At 44.9% G+C, this 14,409-nt stretch overlaps 1 protein-coding gene across 1 annotated transcript in view; it reads right to left on the minus strand.

Annotated features, from left to right (window-relative positions):
• Positions 1-9,703: 9,703 nt before the first annotated feature.
• Positions 9,704-14,409, minus strand: part of LOC143958192 (vomeronasal type-2 receptor 26-like) — a 96,251-nt gene continuing 91,545 nt past the window's right edge. The window contains exon 6 of the mRNA XM_077467660.1: positions 9,704-12,107. Within this exon, the coding sequence (XP_077323786.1) occupies positions 11,224-12,107 (884 nt within the window). The 3' untranslated portion in view covers positions 9,704-11,223. The remainder of the gene's footprint in view (positions 12,108-14,409) is intronic.

Genomic DNA, 14,409 nt, shown 5'->3' on the forward strand with positions numbered 1-14,409 from the left:
CGACATTATCCTGGATGATGAGCAGGATCCAGGCCACCACACCGCTTCCAGTTTAGTGCAAATGGGGGCCTTCATGCTCTAGTGTTTTAACAGGGACCCCGTATAAAAAGCATAAGGGTCAAGGACCAGTACTGGGTGGCAACGTACTTAGACCCCCAGTACAAACACAAAATGGCGGAAATGTTACCACCATCACAGAGGGCTGTCAGAATGGAGCACTTCCAGGCCTTGCTTCGAGAAATGCTGCATTCTGCTTTTGCGTGCGCTGGCAGAGGAGGAATTCCCACTCCCAAAGACAGTTGCGGGTACCAATCTGACAGCATCTGCAAGAAGAGGGCAGTTTGAAGATGTGTTGGTGACTTCTGATATGAGGTCATTCTTTCAGCCGACACATCGACAGGTCTCATCCGGGTCCAGCATCAGGGAACGCCTAGACCAAAAGGTGTCCGGCTACCGGGTTAACGGCCGATGTGGACGCTCTGAGAAGTGATGAACCCTTGGACTACTGGGTGGGCAGGCTTGACCTCTGGCCAGAGCTTGACCAATTTGCAATGGAACTGGTGGCTTGCCCCACGTCCAGTGTCCTGTCCGAAAGGACATTCAGCGCAGCAGGAGGGATCGTGACCGATAAGCGCACTCGCCTAGCTCACGACAGTGTTGACTACTAGTGATGGACGAACTTCCGACGGGACGTTTCGCGAACGCGGACCGCGAACGAGGCCGACCGTTCGCGAAACCGAACGTTCGCCGCGGGCCCCATTGACTTCAATGGGAGGCGGACTTCGCCAACCTTTAGGTCAAATTTGCAGCCACAAGATAATTATTAGCTGGGCAAACATAGTCCCACCACATGGCCAATGACATAACACATGTATGAGGTGAATTTGGGATCGATAACTACAAGCATTCTTTTTTTATATGGGAAATTGTTCTGACAATTCAGGACTGTGGAGCGCATGAAGGCAATGGAGGAGACGGAAGGTCAGGGTAGGCAAAGAAGAGGGTGCAGGAGATGATCACCAGCAGCGTGACATACAGCAATGACACATGCACCGTGATAGAGGCATCTGACAACAGCACCGTGATAGAGGGCACTGACATCAGCAGCGTGACATAAAGCACTGACATCAGCACCGTGATATACAGCACTGACAGCAGCACCGTGATAGAGAGTACTGACATCAGAAGCGTGACATTAAGCACTGACATCAGCACCGTGATATACAGCACTGACAGCAGCACCGTGATAGAGAGCACTGACATCAGCAGCGTGACATACAGCACTGACATCAGCACCGTGATATACAGCACTGACAGCAGCACCGTGATAGAGAGCACTGACATCAGAAGCGTGACATACAGCACTGGCATCAGGTGGTGGTGGTGTTGTTGATGGTGGTAGTGTCTTTGGGGGTGCACATAGCAGAGAGTGAAGAAGAGGGTGCAGATCGAGAGGATGAGGAGGGTGCAGAAGAGTAAGGCTGAGTGAGCCACTCAACCAAGTCTGGTGCGTCCTTTAAAGTAATTGAACGCACCTTCTGCAACTTCCCACTTTGGCTCAAGGCTGTTGCTCCTGCCCTTCCCCTACCACCCCTGCGGAAGGGCCTGCCTCTTCCTCTGCCTGTCATTTTTTAAATCACCCTGTGACAAAACTCTTAGTCCCTATACCGCTGAAGACCAAGTTACCAGTCCTTATAGGAACTTTTGTGGACCAAGCAGGTTGTGTGTTAGTGATTAGCAGACTGTACTTCAGTCCCTATACCAATGAAGGACTGCTGCAGTATAGGGCAGCGGTCAGCAGTGGTGCACCTCAACCCTATGTATTGTGGACCGATAACAGTCCTTATAGAATAGCAGACTGTACCTCACTCAACCCTATGTACTGTAGCACCCTAGACCAAGTTACCAGTCCTTATAAGAACTTTTGTGGACCAAGCAGGTTGTGTGTTAGTGATTAGCAGACTGTACGTCAGTCCCTATACCAATGAAGGACTGCTGCAGTATAGGGCAGCGGTCAGCAGTGGTGCACCTCAACCCTATCTATTGTGGACCGATAGCGGTCCTTACAGAACAGCAGACTGTACCGCACTCAACCTTATGTACTGTAGCACCCTAGACCAAGTTACCAGTCCTTATAAGAACTTTTGTGGACCAAGCAGGTTGTGTGTTAGTGATTAGCAGACTGTACTTCAGTCCCTATACCAATGAAGGACTCCTGCAGTATAGGGCAGCAGTCAGCAGTGGTGCACCTCAACCCTATGTATTGTGGACCGATAACAGTCCTTATAGAATAGCAGACTGTACCTCACTCAACCCTATGTACTGTAGCACCCTAGACCAAGTTACCAGTCCTTATAAGAACTTTTGTGGACCAAGCAGGTTGTGTGTTAGTGATTAGCAGACTGTACGTCATTCCCTATACCAATGAAGGACTGCTGCAGTATAGGGCAGCGGTCAGCAGTGGTGCACCTCAACCCTATGTATTGTGGACCGATAACAGTCCTTATAGAATAGCAGACTGTACCTCACTCAACCCTATGTACTGTAGCACCCTAGACCAAGTTACCAGTCCTTATAAGAACTTTTGTGGACCAAGCAGGTTGTGTGTTAGTGATTAGCAGACTGTACGTCAGTCCCTATACCAATGAAGGACTGCTGCAGTATAGGGCAGCGGTCAGCAGTGGTGCACCTAAACCCTATCTATTGTGGACCGATAGCGGTCCTTACAGAACAGCAGACTGTACCTCACTCAACCCTATGTACTGTAGCACCCTACACAGACCAAGTTACCAGTCCTGATAAAGAGCTTTGTGGAACAAGTGAGTTGTGAATGTTTAGCAGACTACAGCAGAAGGGCAGCAGTCAAGTATGATATTCTTTCTATATTTGGAAGAAAGAATATTATACGTGTACAAGCCTATTACCATACCACTGATACCAGTCCTGAAAAGAACCTTTGTGGAACTAATAGTAACAGCAAGTCTTTAAACTGACCCTCACTGCCTGACACACTGCTTCCTTCCTGTCCCTATACAAAGTGGCAAAAAAGAGGAGACTGGAACAATTAGTGGTTACTGGAATAGCTCTTTTGTGGACCTGATAATAACAGCTAATGATGATGATGATGATGACGACTAAACTGACTCTCCCTGTAGCACACACCGTCCTGTCCCTTTCTCTAAACTGACAAAAGACACTCAGGCTGCTGCAAGAATCAGTAGCACAGCAAACCTATATACACCTAACACCTATACCAGTCCTGAAAAGAACTTTTGTGTACCAAATAGCTAGTGGTTTATCTGTCCCTGCTCCAAACAGCAACCTTTCCCTATAGTGACAGAAGAAAGAATGTAAAATGGCCACCGGATCGGGTGTATTTATAGGTTAGGGGGAATGTCCAAGTGTCCATGTGCTGTCATGTCTCAATTGGCTGTCCTGTACCCCATGATGGATGTGTCATCATAGGTCAAAGTTCTTTTACACATTAAACACGTAAGTCCGCCGGGGCGAACGACGGCAATAAGCGAGCGAACAAGCGGACCGCGAACGTCCGAAATTCGCCGCAAAACGACCGCCGGGCGAACCGTTCGGCCATCACTATTGACTACCTCACATTTAAAAAAATGAAAGAGGCATGGATCTCGGAGGAATTCAACACATGTGACTAGTAGACCATATATATACATAACTCTATAAACAATTTATTTAATCGAGCACACTGACCTTTTTTCTACCTTTGGCTCACTTCCTTGTACAAAAAAAGCACACTGTACTATATGCCCGAAACCCCTGTTTGAAGAGGTTGAGTGGTGTCATATTTTTGGGTCCCGCAGCGAGTTGCTGGTATCAGTGCTGCTGTCAGTGCTCTCTATCTATGTGCTGGTGTCAGTGCTCTCTCTCTCTATCTCGGTGCTGGTGTCAGTGCTCTCTATCACGGTGCTGGTGTCAGTGCTCTCTCTCTATCTTGGTGCTGGTGTCAGTGCTCTCTCTCTAGCTCGGTGCTGGTGTGGTGTCAGTGCTCTCTATCTCAGTGTTGGTGTGGTCTCAGTGCTCTCCATCACGGTGCTGGTGTCAGTGCTCTCTATCACGGTACTGGTGCCAGTGCTCTCTCTCTATCTCAGTGCTGGTGTCAGTGCTCTTTATCACGGTGCTGGTGTGGTGTCAATGCTCTCTATCTTGGTGCTGGTGTCATTGCTCTCTATCTCGGTGCTGGTGTCAGTGCTCTCTATCACGGTGCTGGTGTGGTGTCAGTGCTCTCTATCTCGGTGCTGGTGTCAGTGCTCTCTATCACGGTGCTGGTGCCAGTGCTCTCTATCACGGTGTTGGTGTCAGTGCTCTCTATCATGGTGCTGGTGTCAGTGCTCTTTATCACGGTGCTGGTGTGGTGTCAATGCTCTCTATCTCGGTGCTGGTGTCAGTGCTCTCTATCACAGTGCTGGTGCCAGTACTCTCTATCACGGTGTTCGTGTCAGTGCTCTCTATCACGGTGCTGGTGTCAGTGCTCTCTATCACGGTGCTGGTGTCAGTGCTCTCTATCTCGGTGCTGGTGTAAGTGCTCTCTATCACGGTTCTGGTGTCAGTGCTCTCTATCACGGTGCTGGTGTCAGTGCTCTCTATCTCGGTGCTGGTGTCAGTGCTCTCTATCACGGTGCTGGTGTCAGTGCTCTCTATCACGGTGCTGGCGTCAGTGCTCTCTATCTCGGTGCTGGTGTGATGTCAGTGATCTCTATCACGGTGCTGGTGGCAGTGCTCTCTATCATGGTGCTGGTGTGGTGTCAGTGCTCTCTATCTCGGTGCTGGTGTGGTCTCAGTGCTCTCTATCTCGGTGCTGGTGTCAATGCTCTCTATCACGGTGCTGGTGTCAGTGCTCTCTCTCCATATCGGTGCTGGTGTCAGTGCTCTCTCTCTCTATCTCGGTGCTGGTGTGGTGTCAGTGCTCTCTATCTCAGTGCTGGTGTGGTGTCAGTGCTCTCTGTCACGGTGCTGGTGTCAGTGCTCTCTATCTCGGTGCTGGTGTCAGTGCTCTCTATCACGGTGCTGGTGCTAATGCTCTCTATCGTGGTGCTGGTGTCAGTGCTCTCTATTTCGGTGCTGGTGTCAGTGCTCTCTATCTCCATCCTGGTATCAGTGCTCTCTATCTCCATGATGGTGCCAGTGCTCTCTATCATGGTGCTGGTGTCAGTGCTCTCTATCATATTGCTGGTGTCAGTGCTCTCTATCAATGTGCTGGTCTCAGTGCTCTCTATCACAGTGCTGGTGTGGTGTCAGTGCTCTCTATCTCGGTGCTGGTGTCAGTGCTCTCTATCTCGGTGCTGGTGTCAGTGCTCAGTCTCTATCGCGGTGCTGGTTTCAGTGGGGGAGATAGCAGCGTAGAAGCCAATCAGGAGGTAGTGCCAGCACCATGGCCGAGGATCATCACTGAACTGGCACCTCCCGAGCACCGCAGTGGAGGCCTGCATAGGTGGGGGAAAGGGCGGAGCAGAGGGAGGGGCTCAAGCACAGGTTCGCACACTGGGACACTGGCACAGGACTGCGCTGCCCTAACTGTGGCACTGATCATCTCCTGCACCCCCTTCATAGCCTGCCCTGACCTTGCCTCTCCTCCATGGCCTTCATGCGCTCCTGAATTGTCAAAATTTCACAGATAAAAAAAGAATGCTTGTCGTTGTCGATCCCAGATTCACTTAATACTTTTGTTATGTCAGTGTCCATGTTGTGGGACTATGTGTGCACAGCTAGTAAGTATTTTGTGGCTAAAAATATGACCTGGAGGTTTTTAAGGTTAGCCTGACATTAAAGTCAATAGGGTCCGCCGCAAACTTTGCAGTTTGCGAACTTTTGGCCTCGTTCGCGGTTCGCATTCGCCGGAAGTTCGTCCATCACTAGTCGGAAATTTAGACTTTTGCTGGAGGAATTCCAGCCAGCAAAAGAGTGAGAGCGGGTTCTCTATTTTTCGGGTCGGAAAAAGTTTCAATCGGAAATTCCAATAATCTGTACGAATTCCGACGTGCAAAATTCCTACACATGCTCGGAAACAATTCAACGCATGCTCGGAAGCATTGAACTTAATTTTGTCGGCTCGTCGTAGTGTTGTACGGCACCGCGTTCTTGACGGTCGTAAGTTCAGGGAGCTTTTGTGTGACCGTGTGTATACAAGCCAAGCTTGAGCGGAATTCCGTCGGGAAAAATCATCCAAGATTTTTCCAATGGAAAATCCATTCGTGTGTACGCGGCATTAGAGTAGTTACTCATGTTCATTTTTGTTATCAAGTAAAAATGACTCTGTATTCCTATTAGGTTTAGTTCAATAGATCTTTATTGAGGTTTAATACAGAATAAGGGTAAAACAATCCAGTAGCAACATAACATCCTTCTAGCATATAATTGAATCATGCTTATATTGACTAAGGCCGCGTACACACGCGGGGACTGTTTGCCCAACTTTGTCCGCTGAACAGTGTTTCGGCAGACAGTCCGCCCGTGTGTGGGCTTTCAGCGGACAGTTTCAGCGAACAGTTTGCTGAACAAGGTTTTTCGGAATTTCCGAAAAACTGTCCGCTGAAACTTGGTTTCAGCGAACAGTCCCCTCGTGTGTAGGCTTGTTCGTCAAACTAAGTTCCGCGCATGCTCAGAAAGGATTTACACGCCGAAAGTTGTAATGCAGTGTATAGGACGTTGTATTTTCCGTCCCGTCGTACGTGCCGTTCACGTCATCGCGCACGGTTTCAGCAAACTGTTCGTTCGTCGTGTGTGGGCAAGTCCGTCCATGCTAATTTTGAGCGGACTGTTTGCTGAAACTGTTTGACGGACAAAGTTGAGCGAACAGTCCCCGCGTGTGTACGCGGCCTAAGAAACATCTAAAGCCCCATACACACTATCCGTTTTTCTGCTGAGTTTTTCCTTCAGATTTACCAAAACCATATAATATGAGGTCAAACTTTAGGAGGTATGCAATCAGGCAGGCCCTTGCACTACATGGTTTTGGTAAACCTGAAGGAAAAACTCAGCAGAAAAACTGACAGTGTGTATGGGGCTTAAGAGTTATAAAACGTAATGTTTGCAAAGACACATGCGTTCAGATTCTCTGTCATTAGCGTACAGCTACAGATGGGAGGTAGAGCTGCACGAGTAATCATCAAGAATCGTTATCGTGATTTTTTTCTCCCCGTTGCGATCTTGACAAAAGTGTTTCACAATTCTTGCTTTGCAAAGAATTCTCTCTGGTCTTCTGAAGCCACAGCCTTCAAAAGAAAGGAAGAAAAAAAAAATGGACAGTCTGCCAAGAATCACAACATTCTTTAGCAGGAACTAATATCGCGTACACACGATCGGAAATTCGGCCAGCAAAAGACCGATGAGAGCTTTTGGTCGGAAAATACGATCGTGTGTATTCTCCATCGGACTTTTGCTGGCCGAATTTCTGCCAGCAAAAGATTGAGAGCAGGTTCTCAATTTTTCAGTCGGAAAAAGTTCCTATCCGAAAATGAGTTTGTGTGCGTGCAATTCCGACGTGCATGCTCAGATTCAACAACGAGACGGAAGCTATTGGCTACTGGCTATTGAACTTCCTTTTTCTAGTCCCATCATACGTGTTTTGTACGTAACCGCGTTCTTGACGGTCGGAATTTGGTGTGACCGTGTGTAGGCAAGACAGCTTGAACGAAATGCTGTCGGAATTCCGTCGGGAAAGCCATCAGAGCTTTTTCCGACCAAAATTCAGATCGTGTGTACGTGGCATACGTATAAACATTGTAACAATTTGTCAAAGGAATAGACTTTGTGTGTAAATTAACTTAACCACTTAAACACTAAACCTTTTTCTAAGATTTGTTGGTTTCAAGTTAAAATCTTTTTTTTTTTGCTCGAAAATTACTTAGAACCCCCAAACAATACAGTGGTGTGAAAAAGTGTTTGCCCCCTTCCTCATTTCCTGTTCCTTTGCATGTTTGTCACACTTAAGTGTTTCGGAACATCAAACCAATTTAAACAATAGTCAAGGACAACACAAGTAAACACAAAATGCAATTTGTAAATGAAGGTGTTTATTATTAAAGGTGAAAAAAAATCCAAACCATCATGGCCCTGTGTGAAAAAGTGATTGCCCCCCTTGTTAAAACATACTATAACTGTGGTTGTCCACACCTGAGTTCAATTTCTCTAGCCACACCCAGGCCTGATTATTGCCACACCTGTTCACAATCAAGGCATCACTTAAATAGGAGCTGCTTGACACAGTAAGGTCCACCAGAAGATCCTTAAAAGCTACACATCATGCCGAGACCCAAAGAAATTCAGGAACAATTGAGAAAGAAAGTAATTGAGATCTATCAGTCTGGAAAGGGTAATAAAGCCATTTCCAAAGCTTTGGGAATCCAGCGAACCACAGTGAGAGCCATTATCCACAAATGGCGAAGACATGGAACAGTGGTGAACCTTCCCAGGAGTGGCCGGCCGCCCAAAATTACCCCAAGAGCGCAGCGACGACTCATCCAAGAGGTCACAAAAGACCCCACAACAACGTCCAAGGAACTGCAAGCCTCACTTGCCTCAGTTAAGGTCAGCGTTCATGCCTCCACCATCAGGAAAAGACTGGGCAAAAATGGCCTGCATGGCAGAGTTCCAAGGAGAAAACCACTGCTGAGCAAAAAGAACATCAAAGCTCGTCTCAATTTCTCCACAACACATCTTGATGATCCCCAAGACTTTTGGGACAACATTCTGTGGACCGATGAGACAAAAGTGGAACTCTTTGGAAGGTGTGTGTCCAAGTATATCTGGCGTAGAAGGAACACTGCATTTCATAAAAAGAACATTATACCAACAGTAAAATATGGTGGTGGTAGTGTGATGGTCTGGGGCTGTTTTGCTGCTTCAGGACCTGGAAGACTTGCCGTGATAAAAGGAACTATGAATTCTGCTGTCTACCAAGAGATCCTGAAGGAGAATGTCCGACCATCTGTTCGTGTACTCAAGCTGAAACGAACTTGGGTTCTGCAGCAGGACAATGATCCTAAACACACCAGCAAGTCCACCACCGAATGGCTGAAGAAAAACAAAATGAAGACTTTGGAGTGGCCTAGCCAAAGTCCTGACCTGAATCCTATTGAGATGTTGTGGTATGACCTTAAAAAGGCCGTTCATGCTCGAAAACCCTCTAATGTAACTGAATTAGGACAATTCTGCAAAGATGAGTGGGCCAAAATTCCTCCAGGACGCTGTAAAAGCCTCATTGCACGTTATCGCAAACGCTTGGTTGCAGTTGTTGCTGCTAAGGGTGGCCCAACCAGTTATTAGGTTTAGGGGGCAATCACTTTTTCACACAGGGCCATGATGGTTTGGATTTTAACTTAAGTGTGACAAACACACACACACACTTAAGTGTGACAAACATGCAAAGGAACAGGAAATGAGGAAGGGGGCAAACACTTTTTCACACCACTGTATATCAATATATCAATATATCTATATATATATATATATATATATATATATATATATATATATATATAATTTTTTTTTTTTTTTGTAGAGACCCTAGAGAATACAATGGTGGTTGTTGCAATATTTTATGTCACACTGTATTTGGGCAGCGGTCTTTCAAATGCAATTTTTTGGGGAAAAAAAAAAAAACAAAAGATAAAAACTAACCAGTAAAGTTAGCCTTTTTTTTGGGGTATAATGTGAAAGATTTTAGGTTGCGAGAATGGTGAGGGAATCGTGATCTTTTTATTCAAAAGAATTGTCATTCTCATTTTGGCCAGAAGCGTGCAGCTCTAGTGGGAGGGGAAGCTGAACGGGGGGGGGGAGAGGAGGAGAGAAGGGATAAAAGGTTGGGGGGGGGGAATAGGGAAAGGATCACCAGCGTGACACGTGTAGAAGTTTCAGAACAGTATAGAACAACATAATTCACATTTGAACTTTACATTTTGAATGAATGAGACCATTGTGAGCATTGTGCATACTAAATTTCTAGTTGCATACTTTTTCTAGCTACTATTTTCTCCATTTCATATTGTAGGTTAAGGTTTGAAATTGTGCTAGATATAGAGGGGGTTTCTAAGGTTTTCCATTAACTAGTAATACAGTATTTAGCTTATAGCATTAGGTGTATTATGACAGATCTAGAGTTTGAAGGGTATTTTTTTAAATCTACATGAAGCAGTGCCAGGGAAAGGGTAGGGGTAGTAAGTATGCCAAAGACTGAGGAAATCAGTGTAAATATTTGTCTCCAATATGAGGTGAGGGATTAACAATACCATAAGATATGAGCAATGGATCCTATGCTACCACAATTCCTAGGTGGGCTTCCCAGATATATTTTTGAGATTTGGTAAGGCATTCACTACCCCCTATGTAGGGATTTCTTATGTTTCCCAGTGGTTAGAGCAGTGGAAGGCAGCATAGGTAACCCTAAAAGCTTGTTGCCACATATCAGGGGTGATGTGGATGGTTAGCTCATTGGTCCATTAAGTCAGGGTAGCAATTTTCGAGTAGGGACGATCATCATTCAGTAAGGGGTAGAATAAAGGTATTCCTTTTTTGGGGTATGGAAAGTGTGTGTAGAATTGAAACAGTGGTTCGGGCAGCATGTGTGTAGAGGGCAATTTTGAAGAGTTAAGAACATGGCAGATTCTCACATAGGTATAGAATTCTGAGTTTGGGAGGCCAAATTCATGTTGGAGATTCTTGAAAGGTTTTAGCGTAGGGCTTTTGATGAGATTGAGGACATTTGTGATACCATCGATATTCCATGAAGAGGCTTTGAGGTCTGGAAGATGTTTTATTAAGGTCCTTATAGGGATTGGTATAGAGTGGGTTGGAGATCTAGAGGTCTGGTTGGACGAGAATTTTTTCCATGTCAGTGGCGATCTTGTGATTGACGGGAACGAGTCGGGCATAGGTGGAGGACAGCCTGCTGTGGTAAGGAGAATGGAGTCTATGGGGTGCTTAGTCTGGGGAGATTAGGTTTCCATGAGTGACTAATTTTTTTTTTCGCATTCAATTCAGGTTTAAATAAGATAATGACACATTTTGGAACAAATATACAACTTAGAAGCAGGTTGGAGATCTAGAGATCTGGTTGGGCAAGAATTTTTTCCAGGTCAGTAGAGATCTTGTGATTGATGGGAACGAGTCGGGCATAGTTGGAGGACAGCCTGCTATGGTAAGGAGAAAGGAGTCTATGGGGTGTTTATTCTGGGGTGATTAGGTTTCCATGAGTGACTAGATTTTTTTCGTATTCAATTCAGGTTTAAATAAGATAATGACACATTTTGGAACAAATATACAACTTAGAAGTCCAGCACTTGAAGCCAATATGGCAAATACTACCACAGCCACCATGTATTTTCCTTTAGTGCTCAGATAGGCCGGGATCATGGCAATCCAGACACTGCAGAACACCAGCATGCTGAAGGTGATGTACTTGGCCTCATTAAAACTGTCCGGTAATGTCCTCACCATGAAAGCCAGAACAAAACTCACAGCTGCCAGAAACCCCATATAACCCAACATAGAGTAGAACCCGATAACTGACCCTTCATTACACTGAATGACAATCTTGTCTTTATAAGAGTGAGTGTCCATTTCCTTAAAAGGGTGAGAAGAGGACAACCAAATAATACATATCACTACTTGAACGGATGAACACACTGATACTATGGCACTGGCCAGTTTGCTTCCAAGCCATTTCCTCCAGAAGCTGTCAGGTTTGGTGGCTTTAAAAGCGATGTAAACCATTATTGTTTTAGCAAGAAGAGAGGAGACGGCTATGGAGAAGATGACTCCAAATGTCATGACACGGAGTATACAGGTTATATCCACGGGCTGACCAAGGAACAGGAAAACACAGAGGAAGCTCAACAAGAGAGAGACAAGGAGAACAAAACTCAGATTCCTGTTATTAGCTTTGACGATCGGGGTGTTTAGATAGTAAATAAAAATCCCCTTTATTAAAACAGTTACAATGCAGAGGAATGAAGAAACTGTTAGGAATATTTTAGAAATGCCATCCGTGTAGGAAAGGAAGTCAGGAAGCTTTGGAATACACCGATCCTTCTTCTCATTGGGCCATTCTTCCTCTGGGCAACTCATACAGTTCTCACTATCTGCCAAAAGCAATAAGTACAAGATTATTTTTTATTCTACAAAAAATGAAGGACAATTTGTGGGACTTTATATGAAGCACATTACTAAGTCAGTCTTTTTATCCTTATTCACTTGTACGACACTACCACACTCATTTGGACCACTTCCTCTTACATACCTTTGCAGATACCCTTGGGAATTATCTATATCATGAACTATGCATACCATCAAACATTAATATCCCAGCTGATAACTGGATATTCTCTTCTATGCCTACTTTGGTTTCTGGTGCCTTCGCTGTACCTCTGGTGTTACCGTATCAGCTCCCGGGGATAACGTCTTCTACAGTGCACTCTACCTTTGATACTACCAACAGACGTACCCATATACTACAGATAGATACCCTTGGGAATTAGCTATATCATGAACTATGCATACCATCAAACATTAATATCCCAGCTGAACTGGATATTCTCTTCTATGCCTACTTTTGTTGCTGGTGCCATTGCCGTACCTCTGGTGTTACCGTCTCAGCTCCCGGGGATAACGTCTTCTACAGTGCCCTCTACCTTTGATACTACCAACAGTCATACCCATATAGTAGACAGGGCCGTCTTTAATACTGATTGGACCCTGGGCATACATTTTCTTGGAGGGGGGCCCCCCGTGCAATTTCACTCTCCACTTGCTCTGAGACATACAATATATAGCAGCTAGACTATAAATCAGTTTAATGTAGATCAGGCAGCTATTGAGATTCATTGCCAGTGGTTACAGCATATACTGCTTACAGGCTGGTTGCTAGAGGTAACAGCACACTACGGCTCACTGATTAGTTGCTAGAAGTTACAGCAAATGATTTCGGCTTCTTAATCGGTTGCTAGAGATTACTTTACAGTATTACTGCTCGCTGGTTGCTAGAGGTTACAGCACATCATCTCCTTACTGCAGGGGGGCATGATCTACATATGAACGCTGCCTTTATTTAAATATCAATACAGCCGGCCGCAGCTATTTACATATGAATGCTGGTTATTTACATGTAAACACAGGGTCTGCAGATGAGTCATCTGTACACAACAATAGGGCAGAGCTGGGCAGCATTCCACAATGAGATATTGGGATTGTTGGCAAGTATGAGGCAACTGCTTTGGGCCCCACAACAATGACAGGGCCCAGGGCAGCTGCCCCTTTTGCCCTGCCTTAAAGATGGCCCTGATACTAGAGATAGGTGAGAGTGTTTGGGACCTTTTCGGGCTCCCCCTCTTTCTTCTGTGTTTTACATTATTTTTTTTACTTTTATATCAACCTGGGAATTTTTATTTTAGATACCCCCAAACAATGCATCTGCTCCTGATGAGTGGTAATGTAACCACGAAACGCGTAGAGCTTTTCCATGATGCCACGTCACAGTTTCCATGTTTAACATCTGCATCATATTTTAGTCTACTATAATGAACCAATCCCTCATTGTTATTATGCCTATATGTTACTGCTACAATTTCAGTCTACATACCCAAGGTTTATTACTACGTAATTATTTCGAGACAATTGCTTTATATTATGAATTGTTCAGACTTCATCTATTGAGACTTATTATTATATTATACCATTTTATTTATTTGTTACTATTGTACAAGTTTATGTATACCTTTTGTAATAAATAACCATGTTACATTGATTGGTTCATCTGACTTATTAATGTGCTTCATGTAAAGTCCCACAAATTGTCCTTCCTTTTTTGTCCAATTTATCGGGGATGGAGGTATAATTTTCTATTGCCTCATATAAAGTCCCAAACTAAGTGTTAGCTTAGTCTTAGTTTTTTGTTTTCTTATTTTTTTTTTAATTCTAATTGATTAAATTGACACAAATTATATAAAAATAATAATAGCGAAACAGAAATCGCACAGAACCAAATGCCTAGAAATCAAAGTCCAACATAAAACACTCATTCAACTGTGTTGATGGCGTAAAAGTGACCAAACCGTCACATAGAAGGACAATGGTGTACTGGACGAATGTGTTCATGCGGGTAAACTTGATTGTAAGCATCAAAATGAAAAGCGAATAAATACTTCTTACCGGAGCGGTTGGACTCACACAGTCATATGACGGTTGAGTCTAGAAGGCTTGGGGTCACACTCTGGGACCAAAGACCATAAGGAGAGAGGTCAGTTGAGCTGGTGGAGGAGCTCTGGGCGGTTGTAGGCTCAAAGGTGGATCCTTTCAGATGAAACATCAAAGGTCAAGATGATCAAGCTCAGACGCAGCCCGTTGTGCCAATAATCCTGCCTCCCCCGAATGGGGAGGGGAGTGTTT

Source organism: Lithobates pipiens, unplaced genomic scaffold, assembly GCF_037356315.1.
Source record: "Lithobates pipiens isolate NorthernLeopardFrog02 unplaced genomic scaffold, aLitPip1_a1.2 Scaffold_6, whole genome shotgun sequence".
Taxonomy (NCBI): Eukaryota; Metazoa; Chordata; class Amphibia; order Anura; family Ranidae; genus Lithobates; species Lithobates pipiens.